General features: G+C 38.8%; 1 protein-coding gene across 4 annotated transcripts; it reads right to left on the reverse strand.

Moving 5' to 3' along the window:
• Nucleotides 1-4,818: 4,818 nt before the first annotated feature.
• On the reverse strand, nt 4,819-20,274 carry rinl (Ras and Rab interactor-like). 4 transcript variants are annotated; one of them, XM_044118801.1, is made up of 11 exons: nt 19,930-20,274; nt 19,567-19,732; nt 13,592-13,703; nt 11,672-11,744; nt 10,502-10,590; nt 10,332-10,414; nt 9,153-9,372; nt 8,393-9,061; nt 7,971-8,294; nt 7,767-7,898; nt 4,819-6,868 (listed from the first exon to the last, which is right to left on the reverse strand). In XM_044118801.1, coding segments are annotated over exons 1-11 (2,364 nt in total). In that variant the 5' UTR covers nt 19,932-20,274; the 3' UTR covers nt 4,819-6,374. The 4 variants fall into 4 exon arrangements, with proteins under 4 accessions (XP_043974736.1, XP_043974739.1, XP_043974738.1 ...); XM_044118804.1 differs by lacking the exons at nt 19,567-19,732; nt 19,930-20,274 and adding an exon at nt 16,530-17,174; XM_044118803.1 differs by lacking the exons at nt 19,567-19,732; nt 19,930-20,274 and adding an exon at nt 15,791-16,096.
• Nucleotides 20,275-20,636: the final 362 nt, after the last annotated feature.

Below are 20,636 nucleotides of genomic sequence, written 5' to 3' on the forward strand. Positions count from 1 at the left end.
AAACTCAGCAGAATAAGAAACTGTTATTTTTGATGATGAACTGAGTGGATCTTTGTGTTAAAACTGATAAAAATGTTGCAGAAATGCTTAAAGCAAAAACTCTAACACCCTGAAAATATAAAACAGACTTCATGTTTGTGTTTGCTCTGAATTTACAGCCCTTCACACGGCTGGGATTTTATTTTCACCCCTGAGATATTAAAACATTCATGATAAACATCTCAGCCATTCACTTCAAAAGCAACCTTCCCTGAAAAATAGTGTGATCTTCCTCCTTTTCTGCAGTCATAAGTCATGTCCCTCCCTGCTCCATAACTATCTGTTTTATCTCTGATGGAGGCCTCAGGCTGCAGCTGCAGCGATCTGTCACACACACTGGATCTTCACAGCCAGGAGACTGAATCTCTCCAAACGCTTTAAAGCACAGAGTAGCTCTCAGATCATTATTCCCAATCCTAAACCAAGCTCAGAATTTTTTGTTTTTACACTTCCTTCCTCAAGCAAGCCATTATACACTCAGTGTTTCTATTCTAGTTTTCTTTTTCCATCAGACGTCCACTGATACGTCCTCCTTCATCCATCCACAGCCCGGCAACCACACAACAGACCCCGAACACCACACCCTCTCCTCCCTGCCCCCAATCAGCCTGGAGAAGGAGGGAGGGATCAGGGGCCAGAGTTCAGAGGGAGGTCAACAGGAAATGGTTGTTCTCCTTGGCACCAGGTCCTGACCTAGGCGCTCCTCTACTTTTCATTTCTTTGTCCCCTCACACGCTCAGTCCTCGACCACGCTGGCCTCACTTTTACTCTTCCAGCTCCTCGCCGGATTGTTTTCCTCTTCATGTTTCCTAACACACTGTCATGTAAAGCAGAGGAGTGTTTGCTTCACTGTGACCTCCAAGAGCTGCAGGCTGAACTCCGGCTTGCTGCAAAGCATGTTGGGGACAAACAAGAAAATTTGTCTTTTTTCGTTCATTAATTCGGACGTTAAAGTGTCGTAGATTTAAAACAACAAATACAGATGATTTAAAATTTTTACCCAGAGGAGATCAGGAAAGAAATCATATCTAGTTATGAACTATTTTTATTAGGAATTCTCTAAAATGACTATTGGTTTTCATTTTTCCAACATTGGCTTTATATCATGGCTAGATAAATCTAATTTTAAATTGTTTAATCACTATCAAATGTTCCAGATTATTACGACATATATGCCTTCGTAAATCAAGGATTCGTGTGACTAGCCAGACGTTTTTGCTTAATTTCACAAACCAAATCCAGGCCTTATGAGTGTTATGCTACTCTTGTAGAATCAACAAACCACAAGCACCTGTTGGACAACATGAAGTAGGCTAAACGTAACACCTCTTGCATGACAGATGTGAAAGGAAGTCTCTAATTTAGTCTGGAAAAATATTTCTAAGGGTTTGGGATTCCAATGGCTTGCTAGGTATTTTAATAAATCATCATCATACTTAGAATTTTTTTCTGTAAATAATCAGCTGAAGTTTTCATATTGCATCCTGCTTCTCTTGATTGTGGCTATAATCTATATTTTTTGGCTAATCAACTTATAAAATGTGTGAGATATTATGACCCCCAGCTAAACCTCAGTGATAACCTGCTATTAGAAATTATTATGTGTCTGATTTAATTTCTTTTTAAATCCTTTGTATTGAAATCCTATTAGAATCTCATGTTTTATTGTTTTCCACTAAGTGACGATATCTTGTTCACTGACTGTAAATGAAGCTCATTATATGGGATTGGTGGGGCAATAGCCCAAAGTCAAGAACTCACCCTCTTCACTCACCCATAGTCACCTCTTTGAGGGCTTTTTGCTTACTTTGGTTATTTTTGGACTGGTCAAAATTAAGCTGAGCTGCAATTATTGGTCAGAAAACAAGAAAATGCATAAAACTTTAAGGTGACTGGTCAGATTTGCAGAAAACGTAGGGATGACAATTTTCCCCAACTTGCTGTTGGGAAAAATTGCAAGTTTTTCACAATTATCAACATTTGCTGATAATTAAGGGATTTGCAACATCACAACTTCCTGGAGAGACTGAGGTATTCTTTGAGGATCTAATTCTACAAATTCAGTCATCCGAGCTTTTAGCTGAACATCTAAAAGACACTGAAGCGTGACGCACATTTTCACCAGTTCTGAAGGAAACAGCTCTGTAAAATGAAAACCATATGATGGTCATTTTAAGGAAACAGTGCAGCGCTGCCACTGTGTCGACACGTCTCCATATATTTCACTCTCAGCGAATCGCAACAGTCCTGATTATGTTTCATTTCGTTTGAAGACTCCAACTGGTTTTGACCATCAGGGCTGTTGGGGTAATATGAATGTGTGAGATGTGAAAATGTGCACACCTGTGTGAAAGTGGGCATTGGTGTGCGTGTGTGTGTGAGTGTGCATATAAATATGTAAAATCACATTTTAACATAATCAGTGTATGTGTGTGGGTGGGTGTGTGTGTGCGTTTGTGTGTAGGAGGAGGGTCACTCTTCTGATCATTAATCATTCAATTACACACCTGTCAGAGTTCAGACAAGGGGGAGAAAAGGGGGGAGGGGGAGTGAGGAAGAAGGAGGGGTGGAGAAAGTAAAAAAAGAAACAGAGGAATGCAGCGGGGAAAGGAGGAAGAGAACAGGGAAGAACTGAATGACTTTAGAGGGAATGTTGAAGCTCCAGCAGGACTGAAAGGAGTGAAAAAGCAACAGGGGGAAAACCTCATTGTCTGTGTGCGGACAAGCTGTGACAGAGGCAAGCTGCTGGATGGTGAAAGTCTCTGAAAGGCCGTCGGAAAGACAAAGACACAAACATGTAGAGTAGGGAACATGTGGCAGATAAGGACAAAGCAGTGCTACATGGTAAAGATGCAACCAAACTGTGTGTGTGTGCATGTGTGTGTGTGTCACCTGGAATGATTTAAGGGCTGCAAACAGGAAAATAACACAATTTTAAAAATCTAAAAAAAAATAAGTCAGGCTGAAACATGCAGGAGGCTTTACTTGGATTAAAACAAAAATATTCAATAAACTTTGGATCAAAAGAAGCTTAGTGAAGCACCAGGGCTGCATTGATTACCGTTTTCTGGGGCAAATCTAGTTTCCCTTTTGTGAAAATCCCTGATGTGAGGATAATGATTTTATTGAGAGCTATAATAAGCAGCATTTACAATAATTTCCTTTAGATTTTCAGGTTAAAATAAAATTTGATTTTATATATATATATATATTTAATATATATATATATATATTTTATATATATATATATATATATATATATATATATATATATATATATATATATATATATATATATATATATATATATATATATATATATATATATATATATATATGTATATATATATATATATATATATATATATATATATGAGGTATGTGTGTGTTTGCAGCAGTCTCAATGTTTAGTTGCAAGTACCTCTAATGCCTCAGGCCACAGCCATCTGCCCCCCTCCTCCTTACTTCACATCCACTCCTCTCTTCTCAGTGCTCCCTTTCCTCTAGCAGTCACCACTGCCATATATCTAATTTATGGGCATGTTGAGTGTGTAACAGACTCATGTATGCATAATATATCACATGTGTAAAAGAAGTGCGTTCCAGAGGAGAGTCAGAGTGTGAGATTGGGTTCTGGCTAGTTCAGTCTGGACCACAGCACTTTCCTCAGATTTAGGCCGAAGTGTGTGCATACGTGCGTGTGCGTGTATGCGTGTGTGTGTGTGAGATGCCCCAGCTGTTTCTGGGCTCAGCATCCACATGCAGGCAGAATGCCAGATGTCTCATTAGGCAAATTTGATTGGCTCGGGCGTTCAGGATGCAGAGGCGAGATAGTTCCATATGCGTGTGTCCATGACTTCGAGTGTGTACATTTACATAAGAGGGCCCCCGGATAACTATTTGCATGTGTGCATTCTCAGTGCATGTGCATTCATTGGCCTGTGCTGGAACACTTGAATTTACAGGCTGTTGATTAAAAGGCAATAAAAAATAACTATGCAATAATTTGATGTGAAGAAATGCAGCCAGAAAATGTCCTTAGAGCTTTTCAGCCTTTAACATCTGCAGATCTTGGAGTTTATTCAGTTGTCTTTTACTTGAACAGGATCTGTGTTTTAAGTGTCACAACTTTCAGTTCACAAACTGCAGCTCAAGCAGCTACTTTAGCTTGTGCTTCAAGTTCAACAGTATCTATTAACCTTCAGCTTTAACCTCCTTAAACACTTACGAGGGAACGCTTGATTAATAATTTTTCCCTCCTCAGTTGGAACTTGACATGTTTTGAGCCTCCTCTTCTCTACAACTTCATTTTACTGGAACAACTTAGCTTTAAAACTCACAAATTTATGTGTAGCAGTTTATATATAGATAGTCCTACTATTTTGCATTTTGTGATAAGCTCCAAACCTTTCAGCTCTGGTCCTTGACAACTTTTAGATGCGTCTCTGCTTCAGCACATCTGAGTCAAATAATCAGGTCATTAGCAGGACTCAGGAGAACACGAGGAAGTAATTCAGTTAATTTGTTTTTACAATTTCTGAAATTTTATGACTATATTTGTTTAGCATGGTGAATACCAAAGTTAATGAATTAATTAAAGATATTTGAAAAGAATATTTCCATGGCAGTCTTCTAGAGGGTAAAATTGTGTCCAAGGGACAAAAGTGGAACACAAAATAAAGAAATCAGAAGGTTTACAAAGTTTGCTGTCAGGTGGAGCACATACATCTCAAACTTCTGCTGCCATTTCCCCTCTGTAATAAGGGAGTTTCTACAAACTAAAAATGCATACTATGTTTATTTTAAGCAACAGGCCAAATACAATTACAACACTTTTTCCCCACATTTATTACAGCCTTTCAAGATGTGTTTATGTTCTCACTGATAATTATCTGTATCCATTTTTAGGTTGCTTTTAATCTTCATGGGAATAATATAATGTTCACCAATGTTCCAGCTTTAAATAGAGTAGTTGCTTCTAGATCATGCTTTACAATTACTTCCTATTCTAAACATACCCAAACTCATAAAACATGTTTTTTAGATAAACTATGAGCCGTGCTTCTAAACAATGAAGATGTCACTGAAGGTGAAATAGTGCCATCTAGTGGTGCTGGTGTAAATCATTTTTATTAAACTACTGAGTTGGCAAAATGTTCTTATTTTTATCATTTTAACTCTTGATTGGGTTACGTTTTTCATAGGGAACTGAAAAGCATAGAAATTGATTTTCAAATTAAGATGCTGTTTGATGCCAGGCAGGTTAGCAAGGAGGAGAAGAGATCTTTATTTAAAAGCAAGCAGTGCTACACATCCATTGAACATTATCGCTGTCTGATAAATAAAAACTTGTATGTGCTACAAAGATATAATCTTGAAGATAGAAATCTCAGTTAAATATTACTGACCAATAACAAACCCCCACTGGCAACAATTTGTTTGAGGTACAGTGATAAAGAAACAAGCTAGTGATGCTTCTAGCTGGAAGCAGTTGCCTATTCGAAAGGAAATAACAACAGCACATCAGTGTATAACTTTAATTTGATCACGGAAATGTACTTAATATTATATGATTTGCATATTAAATATGATAGAAGCTTAATTGACATATTAGACAACTCCATCTCAGGTTACCTTTCAGTGGTCCCACTGGGAAATATCAAAAGTAGGATTTTATTTTAACCAAACTCTATTTATTTGTTTTAAATTCTTTTTTTTCCTCCTTTTGTTTCTGAGAAATCAAAATTTTCAGTCTGAAAACAACAAAAGATGTCTACCATCTTTGCTTCTGTACAATTTCTTTTAAATTGTTGCCAAAACAGCTTGTCGTTGCTTCTCATTTGGATTCTAAACTGTGACTAAGACATCCCAATGTATGACTTATAAATTGTTGTGAAGTCATAAAATGTGAAAAAGTTCACGGGGGGGTACGAATAAGGCTATATTGACCGACAAACTCTAATTTAAGATCGCTGTCTAATTTGCTGACTCTGCTTTTCGTTGTTCAGAGTTGAGGAGAAGTTAACCTAATGTCCGGTTTCAAAGAGCGAGAAGCATTGTGCACCAGGTCTAATACAAACATGCACACAGGTTAAATTAGAATCACCATCTAAACAGGAAGATAAAGTCGATACACAGAGCGGAAACGCACAGAGGTATGGGCCAAACATGAAAGCAACACTCTGAACACCCTCAACTAAGACTCACATCAGGGACTCTCTTGATATAAAAATGCAGATGGTACTGTGGTGCTCTTTTAGTGGAGCGATTAATGTGGGTTTAGGAAGAGTTTGTTTGACCCTGGGTGAAAGACTTTGACAAACTGTCCCATATTGTCACCTCAGGTCTTCTCTCAGCTCTCCATCAGAATCGTCTTCAGCCTCCTCTGTTTCTGTGCAAACACTCAGCTTGTCTTCCTGTTCACTGGTCATCACCTCTTTCTGCTGCGCAGGTTGAAAGTCTGCCAGCTCCGTGGTCTGTGGTTGGTCTCCTAGTTCCTGTTCACACTCTGTGTTCTCACTTGGCCTCCGCTCAGCATCCTCGCTGGTTTCTGAGTGCTGCTCTGAAATGTCAGCATTTTCAGACTCATATTGTCCCCCACTTTCACTCTTGCTCGCAGTTTCTGTCTCCAAGTTCTGTTTGGCTGTCTGCCTGCGAATTGTCCGTCTGTGCATGCTGCGACGGGACTTGTTGCAGTGGAGCGTGCGTCTGCGATGCCATTGGTTGATAGAGTGTTGGGCCTCCACACTGAGCTGGCGGGCAGCCAGCCGTGGCTGAAAGCTAGTGATGTAGAAGAGAGAGGCGTATAGAGTTGTAAGATAGTAGCCACCTGTAAAGAAGATTTTAAAAAAGAGTCTTAGCAACACTGACAAACATTAGACAACACTGTACGAAAGCTGTGGTTTTGTATTTCACTGAATATTTCCTTGTAAGTGTTGAGATTGGCAGTTTTCACTGTTAAATCCAAAAACGTAACCTTTTTTGTTAGGATTTGAAGTGATAGTGAAGTGAAAACAGACATTACAAGCAAAAATCTGAAAAGTGTGGAGTGCATTTGTGTTTAGCTCTGCTGAGGCTTTGTGGAACCACCTGCAAGCCTCTTGGCGGTCTGGAAACCGATTTATTCTTTTGAAAACAGCGCCGTCAGATCTTGGCATAAGTTCTCTACTGGATTTTGATCTGGGCTTTGAGTAGGCCATTCAAATAGATACTTATGTATGTTTACAGTCCTGCTGGAAGGTGAGTCTCACGTCTTTTCAACTTTGACCAGCTTTCCTGTCCTTTAAGTCAATAATTCCTCAATATTGATGAAAAAGTACCAGTGGATGATTATTTTACTTATACTATGGGAAAAAAGTCTTCTTAAAAGTGAAATAATCTGCCAGTGGAACTAGTACTTTTTAAATAATCAGTATAAAGGAATTATTTACTTATAACAAGATCATATTTCTTGCTGTAAGATAGTTCTGTCTTATTTCAAGTGTGCTAAAATATTTCCACTAGAGCCTACACCAAAATACTTGGTAAGAACAAGTGCTTTTGCAGTGAAAACAAAGTTTTCAGAGAGTTTGTTGAAAAGCAACCGAACACAATGTGTCACAAGATCAAATCATTGACATGGACATTTTTAAATAAATGCAACATATACATGTTTCTTTTCTCTTCTTGACACATTTTTTGAATGATGCTACTTATAGTCTGGAAAATACGGCATGTATTGGTTTGACCTTCTCCCTGTAGCTGTGTGGGGTCCAGCAGCTCCATCATGTAGTCCGTGTCCACCTGTAAGCTGACCAAGTTGCTACGGAGGAGAACCCAGGTCAAACAAGGCAGGAAATCATCCGCTCCAAACACCGCACCTGCAGTAGAGAAGAGTTTCAGGTACCGGCTCATCCTCACTCAGTACTGGGACATTAACAAACATACACTACCTGCACTAGAAGTAGCATTAGTGCTCATGCTGTGGTAAATGCTCTTGCAGACCTTGAGGAGGATCTGGTTCTTCTTGTTTGGGGAGTAGGCCTCGTGCATACTGGCCCATCTCTGCTGTATTCTCTCCAAACTGACAGAATCAGGGACTCCGACTCCTTTTGATCCACCAAGTTCTTCAATTCCGTTCTTTTCTAGCAACAGGAAGTTTCCCTGGAGATGCTGAAAGCTGCCATCATTGGTCCTGGAGGTGTGAATGCAGGAGTAGAGATGGGAGGAGACGGGCTTCAAGGCCACTTTGTGAAGAGTGACCTCTACCAGAGAGTCTAAAGGAGGATTTAAAGACAAATGATGAGAAATATACACAAGAATAAAATGCATCTTGGCAACAAAAGGGTATTTGAGAATTTTAGACGTCTCTCACCAATCTCAGGGTCGTTTAAGTCAGTGATGCTGTCCAGTATGGCCTGAATGTCTGGATAATCCAACAGCATCTCCCTGAGCGACGAAAGTGATGACCTCACTTCCTGTAGATACTCTGCTCCGGTAGGCCCAGTGGGGTCAGAACCTCCCTTCAGGGTCATCTCTACAAATCCTTTAACTGCCTCTCCAAAGGCGTTTCCTTTCTTCTCGCTCATCTCCACCACCCGATTGGTCAGCCTCTTCTTCTGGGACACCAGACCACCGAGCGCCTGGCCCACAGCCGACAGACGGTTGATGACCTTACCAGCCAAGCCGTGCGCTGAAGGGTGATGGGGCGCTGGGCCTGCTAGTTGGCTCTCTTGCTCCTCCTCTATGCTGCTGATCGACAGTGAGTCAAGCTCCAGCGAAGGGGGCTGGAGCAAAGACGAAGGCCTGGGTGGAGGCAACCAAACTCCATCTTCAATCCAGGACACCCTGTGTGGAGACTGAGGCACGGGGCTGCTGTGGCGGTGCTGCTCAGGTGTTCCTGGTGTGGTGGGCGTGGAAAGGCTCCCCGTGCTCGCTCTCTGAGGGATGCTACATGTTAAATCCCGGCTGGGCCTCCTGAGGACCACTTCTGTTGACGTTTGTGGGATGAGAGGAGAATCAGCGGACCTGGCTCTGGTCAGACCTGCTCAACAAAAAAAACACGCTCTTTTAAATTAAAGCTTAACCACCTGCTTAAAACGCAATCTTTGTGTGTCGATGCATTTGACTCTGACCTGATCCCTCTGTACCGGCAGCCTTGGATTCCTGGTCCAGTGAGATGGCTCGCTTGCTTTGTATCCCAGCCCCTGTCCAAGTCCGGGTGGTGCTGAGGCGTCGCTCTCGCCTGATATTTGTTAACTGTAAAGCTGCTGGCCGTTGAGTCAACCAGTCATCTCCATGTTCATGAACGTAGAGGGGATTTATGATGCACAGGGCGCCATTGGCAGAAGTCAGCTTCAGAAAAACAAGCAAATGAGCAAAAACTAAGATTGGAAAGATTGACTGGTCCGTCTCATATTTAGGCAGATATTTTTCGCTTTTTAATCCCCACATCTACGAATACCAAGCATTTTAAAAGGCACAGGGAGAACAATTGGATTGTTATTATTAATACTAGACTCTTTTATTACATGGTTTTCACAGAAATGGAGACCTTTTTCAGTAAATCACTAGCAGACTCCAATAGAAAAACAATATTAACATAACAACTGCTCAGATCTAGCACTACAATTGTAAATTTTTTTTTACTAATGTTGTAATAGTGTGTAGGGCATGAAGTGGGCTCCAACATAAATAACTTTTAAAACTTTCCAGAAATCCAGTCCATGTGGACACAACACAAAGTTAGCAAATTCTCCATTATAGAAAAAGATTTTATAAAACACAGTTGTTAACGAACCTCTGCTGGTCTAACGGCACACCATGCAGCCACTCCTATTTGATTTAAAAAAGATTCACTCACCACAGGATGTCAAATGCTTGAAGTGGCTCTAAAAGCATGGCAGTCTGACAAATGTTCTAATTATATCAGAAAATAATTATAATTTGACTTGTTGAGGGCCTGCAAAGACTCTACAAAGAGCAACATTTCTGTTTCCAACTTTACCTTTTTCTTTACTTGGGGGAAAAAATGTGGAACTGCTCACAAGCTTGACAAGCAACAGGTCGGAGCTATTTTTACTAAGTGGCTGACTAATATCACAAACTATCCTATTCAACATCTCTAGGAAGTGAATTATTTTTAGTATGAGTTTAACTTTCAAAGTTCCTCCTCAAGTTGCTCAGTGAATGTTTTGTTTTGTGCTGCTGCAGTTGTTGAGAGGATTACAGTACTTTGAACTTCCTCACCGAGGAAAAACAGAGAAGTTGTTCCTTTGGCGAGTTCGCTTACTCACACTTACAAAATAACGTACCTGAATAGAGCACATCACATGGCTTGGCTCCTTGCTGGGCATTTCTTCTGCTTGTTGTTCGGGTGGTGTGGACAACCACATTTCTGTAGAGCAGAAATCATTACTTAACATGGTTTTAAAATTACTGTAGTTTTGTATTTTGATGCAGGAGACTGGGACCAAGGACTCACTAGGTTCAAGCTTAGAGAGACGATCTTGATTCATGTCAGATGGACTGTAGATCCAACGGGGGATGGACAGGCAGACAGCCAGGACATCCCTGATACGGAGAGAGAAAGAGACATGTAAAAATATTCACAACACTTGGTAATATATCTCGAACATATGCAGGAAAGGAACCATAAAAGAATTTCACACAACTAATAGATTTAATATGATACAGCAACACAATGCTTGATATAACAGTGAAATAAAAGGTAAATAATGTATGGGGGCTTTTTTTAACAAAAAAAAGAATATTTTGGGTATTGATTAGTCTGATTTCAGGCCCCCTAATTATCAAAGAGTTCACTGAAATGTAATTTAATCTAAAAACAAAAATCCAGCTCTTATGTGGTTTGTTACATCAGAAAACAAACAGTCATAAAGAGCAAGGAGAGCAGCAGAGAGGCCAGGGAGGAAGGTCTTTAGGTTAAAGCAATGCTTAAGTCATGAAACAATAAACCATTTTTTAAACTTCTAACACAGCACTCTTCAATCCATTATTCAAAAGTGGAGGCAGGAAGGAGCGACTGCAAACTTATCAACATATGCTCTGCTACCTAAACAGAACAGCAGTTTAGATATCTGAACAGAAGAAAATTGATTGAATTGATCAGGGAAGCAGCCAAGAGACGCATTTGGCACAGCTAATTAATTTAGATGCCGCTCTGAACAATAAATTTATCTGGACCACAGGTTCCATGACTGGTAATAGAGCAGAATAGGATCGATTATATACTTTATTGCCCCACAGGGGTGAGATTTTAGTGCAACATCAAAGTAAATGGCAGTCAAAGCATGTAGATTCACACAAAGACAAGAGCATAAAATATAAAAACAGAAAAAGGAATAACACACTGTGCAATATGTAAACATGCTGTACTCTTTTCCAGCAAAATGTGTAAAAATTCAAGTGGTATGAATACTTCTTGAAGGCATTGTAACAATACGATGTTTAGATTTGCCTAAGAGGTTTGGTAAGACTTTAAAGTTGCCATTACTTGTATATCCTATAAGGTTTTTAAGAGAATTTTAAAATCTCCATTTGACTTTATTTCTCTGTATATCTCATAATCAAATAACAAAAAGGTTCAGCTCACAACTGTAAATACGGTAAAAGCAGTAAAGTACGCTCCTACCTGGTCAGAGAGTAGAAGAGCACCAGCTGAGGCAAATCGGAGAAAGACAGACGAGACTCAGAGATCTGGAAGGCTATCAGAAAAATAGAGAAGAGTGAGCAGCTCAGTGTCATTACGTTTCATTACCATTACATTGCCTTACATTACATTCTCAGAATGTGCCTTTGAGCTTTAAATAAGGAAGTTTATAAAGAGGAGTTCTGTAGAAAATTTGCTGTCACCGCTGAAGTAGTTATGCTTACTACTTTTCTCAGTCACTCGCTATTTTCCTGACAGTAGACGGTTTATAATAAGCACGTTTCAGCAGGTCAGCAGATACAGTTTTGAGTGAGAAACAGTGTCGTGTGTTTCATTATCACGTATCTTAAACCTATTTCTCTGGAGAAGAATAATTATATAAGAAAACTTTCATTTATCAAACAACAGGCAGCAGGTGCACAAGTTCAAACAATATGAGTTAATAGTTTGCACAGACACAGAAAATACCTGCAACCGTACTAATCGGGATTTTGCAAAAGGTTAATGTCAGCCTGAATTCGTCCATTTGGGATTTTTTCCCCTTGTTGGAATACCCAACCATGTGTGAACATTTAAGTGAAACAGCCACCAGTTAAAGGCTGATGAGTTGGAAATGATCAGAAGTAAGCAAACAAAAAAAAATACACTAAAAGACTCAAATTTACTGTGAACTAAAAACAATATATATAAGAGTAGTGAAGCCAAAAAAAAAACAAAACACAAACATGAACTAAGAGACTGGCATCCAAGATACCCCAGTTTGTGCATAGCTAGTTGCCATAGTTGGATGATATTTTGGCAAACTGTCAAAATGGATATTTGACAGTCAATGTGAAATACGTTCAAAACCTAAGAATACTGTACAAACTGTCCTGCATGTTGGTGGCACATAATGCTTTGGGCCTGGGTTTCACTGCCTACTGTTCTGGTTTATTGCATATAATAGATGGAATGTTAGACTATCTTAAAATTCATCAACCTCATCAAAATATTAGCCTGGCTACTGCTTTCCACGTCACGTGTCTGTGGGATTTCTCCCATTGAAGTGGATTTTCTACCGGGCCAATCAGAGAGCAGAAAGAGAAGTTGTAAACGATGACATCAATTTTCTGATTTGTTTTAGATTTGCCTGTGGTTTTAGCAACAGCAACGGAGAAAGTGAATGCATTTTGGCCACGCTTCCAAATATTGAATTGACATAAACAGTGGCCTCATTTCTTCTTAGCGGAGGAGGGTTGTAGGCAATTTTCGGTAAGCTTCATAGCGTTGAACTGGTGCATTATATATGTTACGGCCAAATGTTAGCAACTGGGTGAAATTTTAAACTTCAACAGAGTTTATGCCTCAAAGCAAAGAATAGAACAAGAATCTGGTTTTTACCAGGCTATCAAAAAAATCAACACAAAGATGACTGAATTTAGCACAACTTGGTGTCACACAGGAAATGTCCTTCTAAACACATATAGAAACTAGTTTTGTGACAGATAAAGTTGGTTAATGTGAAGCTTTTGGAAGGCCCTGACCTCAAATGTACAAATACTTTTCTAAATATGTTTAAAAGCCATGTCAGGAAACCAATCAATTCAAATTAAATCTACCACCTTTGTCTGAAAGAGATGTCTAATATCATCTAGAATTACAGGTAAAACTTTTTGATGGCTACAAAAAAATTTTTGCATTTGAAGGGAAACCTTTAACCAAGTATGACTGGGTGGATATTTGAACATATGTAGATATTGACAGTGTCATTGGCCTTATCATAATATTGACTTATTGACATGTTGGTTTGCAATGTTTAGCAGAAGTAACAAATCAGTAAAGAAAAGAAATAAAAGAGAAACTCAAAGGTCCTCAGTTAACCGGGCTCCACCTAGACAAATGTTTGTATCTATTGTTTCGTACCTTTTCCCTTGCAGTTCATTTTATAATCGAGAACTTCTCCATTCTGATCCCCTGCAGACACACACAGTAGGCAGGGCTGAGACGTCACAGGGTCCCGCACAACCAGGAAGCTCTGCAGGGAAACACAAAGTGACTCATTTAGCTGTCTGATGTGCGATTGAAGCCCGCTGAGAAGTAAGACGTTTCCTCTGAATCTCCAACACACACAAACTTTGCAGAAGAGGCTCCATGGCAACCAGGCCACAAGAAGAGAGACACCGAGGCGTGGATATAAAACCCTGACAATTTCAAGTGTGGTTTTTGAAAGCTACAGCAGTTCATCTTTTTAGCAACATGGTGTCATTCTGATCTCTCAAAGACTCAGATACACTTCTCTAAGCGTTGACATGTGAAGATATTGTCTGTGGTGAAGTTTACTATCACGAGACCCAGACATAGTTCAGTTTGTCTCAGCAGTAGATCTTGCAGCAAGATTGATCTAATAATGCAAATTCTGTTCTGCTAATCGACAGTGGGCCTAAAAACAAAAATCATTCACCTTATATGAACAATAAAAATGGATTTTACAAACACATTAGTTATGTTCTATGGTCAAGGGGAACACTGCTAGCTTGACTTCAAAATCCTCCACAAGGAAGGTAAGCCACTAAAAGGTTCTTGCTTGAGAAATTAGTGCATATGGAATTTGGATGAAAAGTTGAGTGGAAGAAAAAAATGTGTCAGAAAAAGGTAACAACAGCAATCAGGAGAGGATTTTGGAAAAAGCTAATTAAAAAGTTTGAGGAAGGTTTGTTTTGACACTGCAGCTGAAATCAGGACCAAACACACACACGTCTGTAAGTAATTTTTTAAAAGCCCAAGTCTCTCAAATATTTGAGGGAACAGTCCAAGTCAAGGCTCAAGTCCCTTGCCTCAGTTCAGAGTGAAGTTTCAAGTTGCAAATCAAATTTACAACATCTAGGTCACTTCTAACTCCACATTGTTGTAGGTTAGAACTTCGCTCCTTGGGCCGGAGTTATAACGTGAGCTTTTGATGGTTATCTTTAAATATTTTAATATCTATTAAAAGTTAACTTCAATATTTTACCAATTAATGTATCCTTCCTGCTAAAGGCTGCTTTATGTTGTGTTGAAAATTAATCAAATGTAATATTTACCCCCGTAGAAATATAAATAGGCAATCTGTTTATGTTGAATTTCTAGAAATAAACAACCGTGTTTTTTTTTTGTCTTTGTTACAACTATGGTAGCATCTGTTTATCTCTGTCTTCATACTGTTGTTCCTTCATTTTATATTCAACTAATATGTGGATCTTGGTTAATGTTTAATTTATTCAAAAACAAAGCAAAAGACCTATAAACATTACACTTACATGACAGCTTTAGTCATTTTAACACCACAATGTCACTGGTTAATCCTTTTAATTGATACAGCATCCTGTTATCCCTTCTACGTTACTCGAATATGTGTAAAGCAAAAGTGTGACGTCACACTTGTATGCACCAATCAGGATTCAGCAACATTTGATTCGAAATCTGAAGGCAAAGGTTCTCAGTATATGCGTACAGAGCATTGCTAAAAAAAGAGGAAGCTTTCAAAAGATTTAACCGTTTTCCTAAAAAGGGTTTCTTTTGATCATCTCAAGGAGCATTTCTGATGTTTTAACCAAAAGATAAAAAAAAACTGAGATGTTGTTTTTTTTTAGACTGCTGTTATCAGTCAGATCACCTTTGTGTTTTCCTGGAAGCAGAAGCAGCAACAGAGAGAAGCGGTTGGTTGAGTCACGGTGGACTTGAGCAACACGAAGCACATTGAGTCCAGAAAAACCGATCACTCATGTAGTAATGCCACCTCAGCTCAGAGGTGTTCCCACGCATTAGAATGAAAAAATTATAAACATACATGGAGGATGTAGCTTTTAGGCTCCGAGTGCGCAGAAATAAAGACAAGATCACTTAAAGAATGAGATAAATGACGTCCACTCTTTTTAGGTGATTCACTACAACCCAACCGCCGAGTCATTTTTTTTGTTCTACATCTGTGTCATACCACAAACTCCACAACACACCGGAAAACTGCCTACAAAAAGCCTTCTTCCTCTTACATGGCTTAATAACCCGATGCTTCCAGTTAGCATAAACAGAGGCTACGATTTGAAACGATCATCTTGTAAAAAGCTAACGTCTTTTGCTACTCACAGAGCTTTTCTGCAGCTGGTGCATCCATTTTGTAAAGTCGTTTCCCTGATACGTTCAGGCTATGAATCAACAGTACTTCTGCATTTAGCTTAAAAAGCATTCTTTATATTTTCAGATGTAAACCAGAAAAGGGAACTGCTGATGCCTCGGAGAGAGCAAGTGCTGACCAAGATATAAAAACAAGAAAAACAACCTTTGGCTGAAAGCAAAACTTTTTTTATGTTTTAGCTGCAAATTCAAGATATCAAGTTTCAGAAAATATTTAGATTGCATAAGAGAACCAAAAGGTTGATGCTGACATGCAAAACTTAGCAACAAAGGCATAAATATCACTTTGGGCACAGGATGCCCAAAGTGATCCGAAATTGCTCAGTACGTTGGGAGAAGCATATATTTTTTTAATAAACTTCTTATATTGGTTATAATGTTAAAAAGAGCTGACATATTTATAAAACTAAGCAGCATAATAATTTTATTCTTGCAAATATAAAACAGAGAGACCATGACATGAACTGCATAGCTTCATCAAGTCTAAACAGATTTAGGAGGCACTGAAAAGGCCAAACTTAAGCATGTCTTTTAGAGGAGAAATTGCTTCATTTCTCACATTAAACAATTAGATGATTACTAAAGATTCACAGAGAACTTATCTAAAGACAAAAAGTGTATAGATGATAAACGGTTGGATTATCGGTAGCAAAGTAATAGTAATGTTTCTGTAAAACAAAAACCCCTTTACCATATTGTAGTTTGACGTTACTTTAGTGGATTTGGTCTTGAGACCCCATTTTCAAAGTCTTGGTGTTGAATACATTTTCAGTCCATCCTGTGTTGATCTCAGACCTGGTGGACTCATTTTTTTCCTCAAGAAAAGTCAGAAACATTTTTTTTTTTTTTTTACTGCAACTTGGAGAAGCATTCAGGAGTATCAACATGGATTCTTACAGTGTAAAAATGGAGAGCTAATTTATTGGACACCTTCTTGCTTATGTTTGCCACAACCACTATAATATTATCACAACTTTGAAATTGGTTTGGTCTTCTTGACTCAGCCTCTGGTCAGGCGATCTAGACCAGAGTGTTTCAGTCTTGGTCCTTAAGACAGACTGTCCTTCCCGTTTTACATGCTTTCCTGCTTCAGCATGCCTGATTTTAATTGACGACTGGTTAGCAGGCTTTTACTTAACCACAATCATTTGAATCAGATGTATTCAAGCAGGGAAACACCAAAAGAAATTCAGGGCAGTGTGTCTTGAAAACCAGTAGTTTTAAATCCTGGTCTTCAAGACGCTTTGTCCTTCTTTTTTTTTTTACAGGTTTTCCTGAACCAGCACACCTGAAACAAATGAATGAATTACCTCTTCAACACACCATTAGGTGTTAAAGAATCCTGTTAATCATCCAATTATTTAAGTCAGGAGTGTGGATGAGGGGAAAGAAACAAAACATGCATTACAATGGGTCTTGAGGATTAAAAATACACGGGTCTAGACAAAGGAAGAAACAAAAACAGACCTTGACCTTTAGTGTGGCAAATTAATGCTCGGCTGAGCTTCAGGGAGAACTTTCACGTCTTAGTCAGGTTACATACTGGGCCCATACTGTGATGCATTGATGCCCAAATGCAGAGGAGAAAATTAAATGCCAGCACTGCATTCAGTTCCATTCTCAAACTACATGGGGTTTGAATTCTTAGTTTCACATCTTTTTGCATATTTATAAACTGTGCACATGGAAGTGAACTGCTATGAGTGTCAAGTACAAACCCAATTTAAAATGGAAATGTTCAAATATTATAATAGACGAGTAAAGCTCAAAAGATCGGAATATTGTGGAAAAGTTCAAGATTTGGTATCACTCACTTCTCTTATATAAGCTCCTATATAATATGACCAGCAGAGTTAACTATGACAAGGTGTTGGTGTTTACTGCTTGTATGTTGTTAAAAACAAAATTTAAGTCCTCAGAAATACAGATGATCAGTAAAATATCAATAAAAATAATATTTATTCAATCCACAAATTGTAGCTTACAGAGTTTGGAAGATGGCCGACTTGTCAGTTGTTCAACAGACAATCCTCTTCTAAAAGGGTAAGCCACAAAAGGTCATTGCTAATCAAGCTGTTTGTTCACACAGGGCTGTATCCAAGGATTTTCATAGAAAGTTGAGAGGAAGAAAGACGTGTAGAAGAATAAGGTGCTACAGCAGCAGGGGTAACTGCAGCTTCACAAGTAGTGGACTGAGGCTGAAGTCAGCGCACCAAGAGTCATTACGAACAGATAAATCCTAAATATAGGTAACAAATGTTGCATTCCACATGTCAGACCACTCTATATCAGAGGTGTCTTACCTGGACTGGACCACTGTTGCTCAGTGGTCCAAAGTCCAGTTTTCAGATGAAAGTCAGCTCTGCATTTCACTTAGAAATCGAGGTCCAAGTTGTCTGGAGGAAGAGTGGAGCGGCACAGAAGTGTGAAGTTTCCACAGTCACTGAAATTGGCTTTGGTTTGGGGATCATCTGTTGGTTCTGGTCCACTGGGTTTCCGAAGACCACAGTAAATGAAGCCACTGCCGGCAAGCTGTGCGGAGATACTGGTTTAATTTTCCAGCAGGACCTGGCACCTGCTGCCCACTCTGCCAAAGCTACCAAAAGCTGCTTCTATGACTGTGATGGTAATGAGCTTGATGCACCAGGAAACTTTCCTGACCTTTAACCCCATAGAAAAGCTATGAACTGTTGTCAAGAGGAAGATAAGAAACACCAGACACACCAAGGTAGATGACCTGAAGGGAGATATCAAAGAAATCTGGACCTCCATAACACCGTTACCTGATCACCTCCATGCCATGACGCACTGGTTGCAGTAATTTACTCAACAATAAAAAAAAAATTTATGTATAAAAATGAACTTTTCAGAAGACTTATTTTATGTAATATTCAGAGTCAAGAAACAAAGGGATGAAATATTTTATCATAACAATAACCCGAGCCTCATTTTCTAAAGTGAGAACTTTTTTTTTTTTTTACAATATTCGAATTTTAGGAGCCACACTTCTTGTTCTTTTGACTAAAAGGTTCCTCAACTTTTTTCAACTGAAGATAAGTTTAAAAACAGAAACTTACAAACGATTGTCGATTTTAATGAAGACGAATATCACAAGTAACGCTAAAGAAAGAAGGCAACAGCAAATTATTATTATAGAGTGCAACTAAGCAACACGTATCCATTCATGTCACACATGTTTTTCCAGCAGGACCTGGTTTGTAAATTCTCCAACATTTGGGCATATCTGAGACTCAGAGACTTAGTCGAGGACATTTCTTAAAAGTTCGTCATCTTTTGTTTCCATTTTGAGATAAAACCTCAAAGGCTACTAAAATATATAAGCACTATTTGTTTTTAAGTGTCTTTTGAGGTAGAAACTTGAAAAATTATTTTTTTTTCTCTTTGTGTAATTGTCTGCTTTTGGATGGCAAGGCAACAATAGAATATATGATAAAAGGTTGATTATATATATATATATATATATATATATATATATATATATATATATATATATATATATATATATATATATATATATATATATATATATATATATATATATTTTTTTTTTTTTGCTTACATATAAGTTAAAAAAATCTGCAAATAAGTGGTCTGGTCATTACTTCTCAAAATAGGAATTAATTCTAGTATAGAAATTATGCTCTCAACAAATTCTTGTTGACGAACTTGTCATCACTCAATCACTCAACAGGTAATTCCTCTCTTACCCCGGCTGGTGCTCCACGGATAGCAGCGTGGGCCCCCTCTCTGTCCCATGGGGCCCCGGGACACCAGGCGTCCTGACAGCCCCTGAGTTTCTCCAGCAGCGAGAGTCTCCGCCGGCTGCATCTCCACGGGATTGCTGTCGTCCCGTTAACAGGAGCATGCACTGCCCTGGACACCAACAGACAAACACTATGACCGGCATGCACAGCATATTTATGCACACAGAGCAACGGTTTGACACCTCTGCAAATAAACTTTACAGGCTGGGAACAATCGTGGGTGTAATTTTGGTCCTTTTTTTTGTATTTTGAATTCTTTCAAATTCTCAAAAATAATTAAAGACAAAGTAATCAGGTTGTACTTACATGTCTTTCTTCCTTTCCTCAGAAATTTCTGCACATTTTTCAGTTTTTTTCTCTCTTAAACTCCTCTTTCCTTCTTGCAGAGAACGTGTTACTTAAGAGCTCAAAATACCGGCAGGGCTAAAATAGGAAGTTCACTTTCGTCTCTGCAACACAACCCCAAGAGATTTCCTGCATTAATGTGCCGAATTTTCCACATTTCAACGTTGTCTCGACGAGCCGTGCTGCTGAGAAGAAATCTTTTCCCTTCTGTCCCGTTTCACATGACAACTAAAGCAACTTCGGGTTCCATTAGAAAACTCACAGCAGATTCTTATACCCTGCCCTTTTCTCAAGTCAGCCTGTGGTTAACCAAAACTCTGAGCACATTGTGAACAGTGAAAAGACTGCGTGTTCTCTTAATGCACTCTGAGGCTATATTTATGTGTAACTGCGGAGCTGCAGATGTCCAATGCTGGGCAACTTTTAAAACCTTTAAATGGTAAGATAGTTTGTGAATTTTTATAGGGCACAACATGTCACACATGAGAGGAAGAAGCTCTAAACTCTTAAAGCAGAAAAAAAAGACAAGTTAACAAAGGTTTGAGGTTATTTTGTGCTCTCTGTGAGTGGACTGGATAGCCAAAGCTTTCACAGCTCTGCATGCTTTGAGGTATTGTTGATATGTCAGAGTTTCCATGGCAAAAAAGATTAATGGTCGTTTTAAAATC

Source organism: Gambusia affinis, linkage group LG06 (genome assembly GCF_019740435.1).
Source record: "Gambusia affinis linkage group LG06, SWU_Gaff_1.0, whole genome shotgun sequence".
Classification (NCBI taxonomy): Eukaryota; Metazoa; Chordata; class Actinopteri; order Cyprinodontiformes; family Poeciliidae; genus Gambusia; species Gambusia affinis.

Coding starts and splice junctions, on each gene's coding strand:
- rinl (XM_044118801.1), bottom strand. Junction 9,062..9,152: donor TGCCGGTACAGAGGGATCAG/GTCAGAGTCAAA, acceptor TTTGTTGAGCAG/GTCTGACCAGAGCCAGGTCC. Junction 8,295..8,392: donor CTTAAACGACCCTGAGATTG/GTGAGAGACGTC, acceptor ATCCTCCTTTAG/ACTCTCTGGTAGAGGTCACT.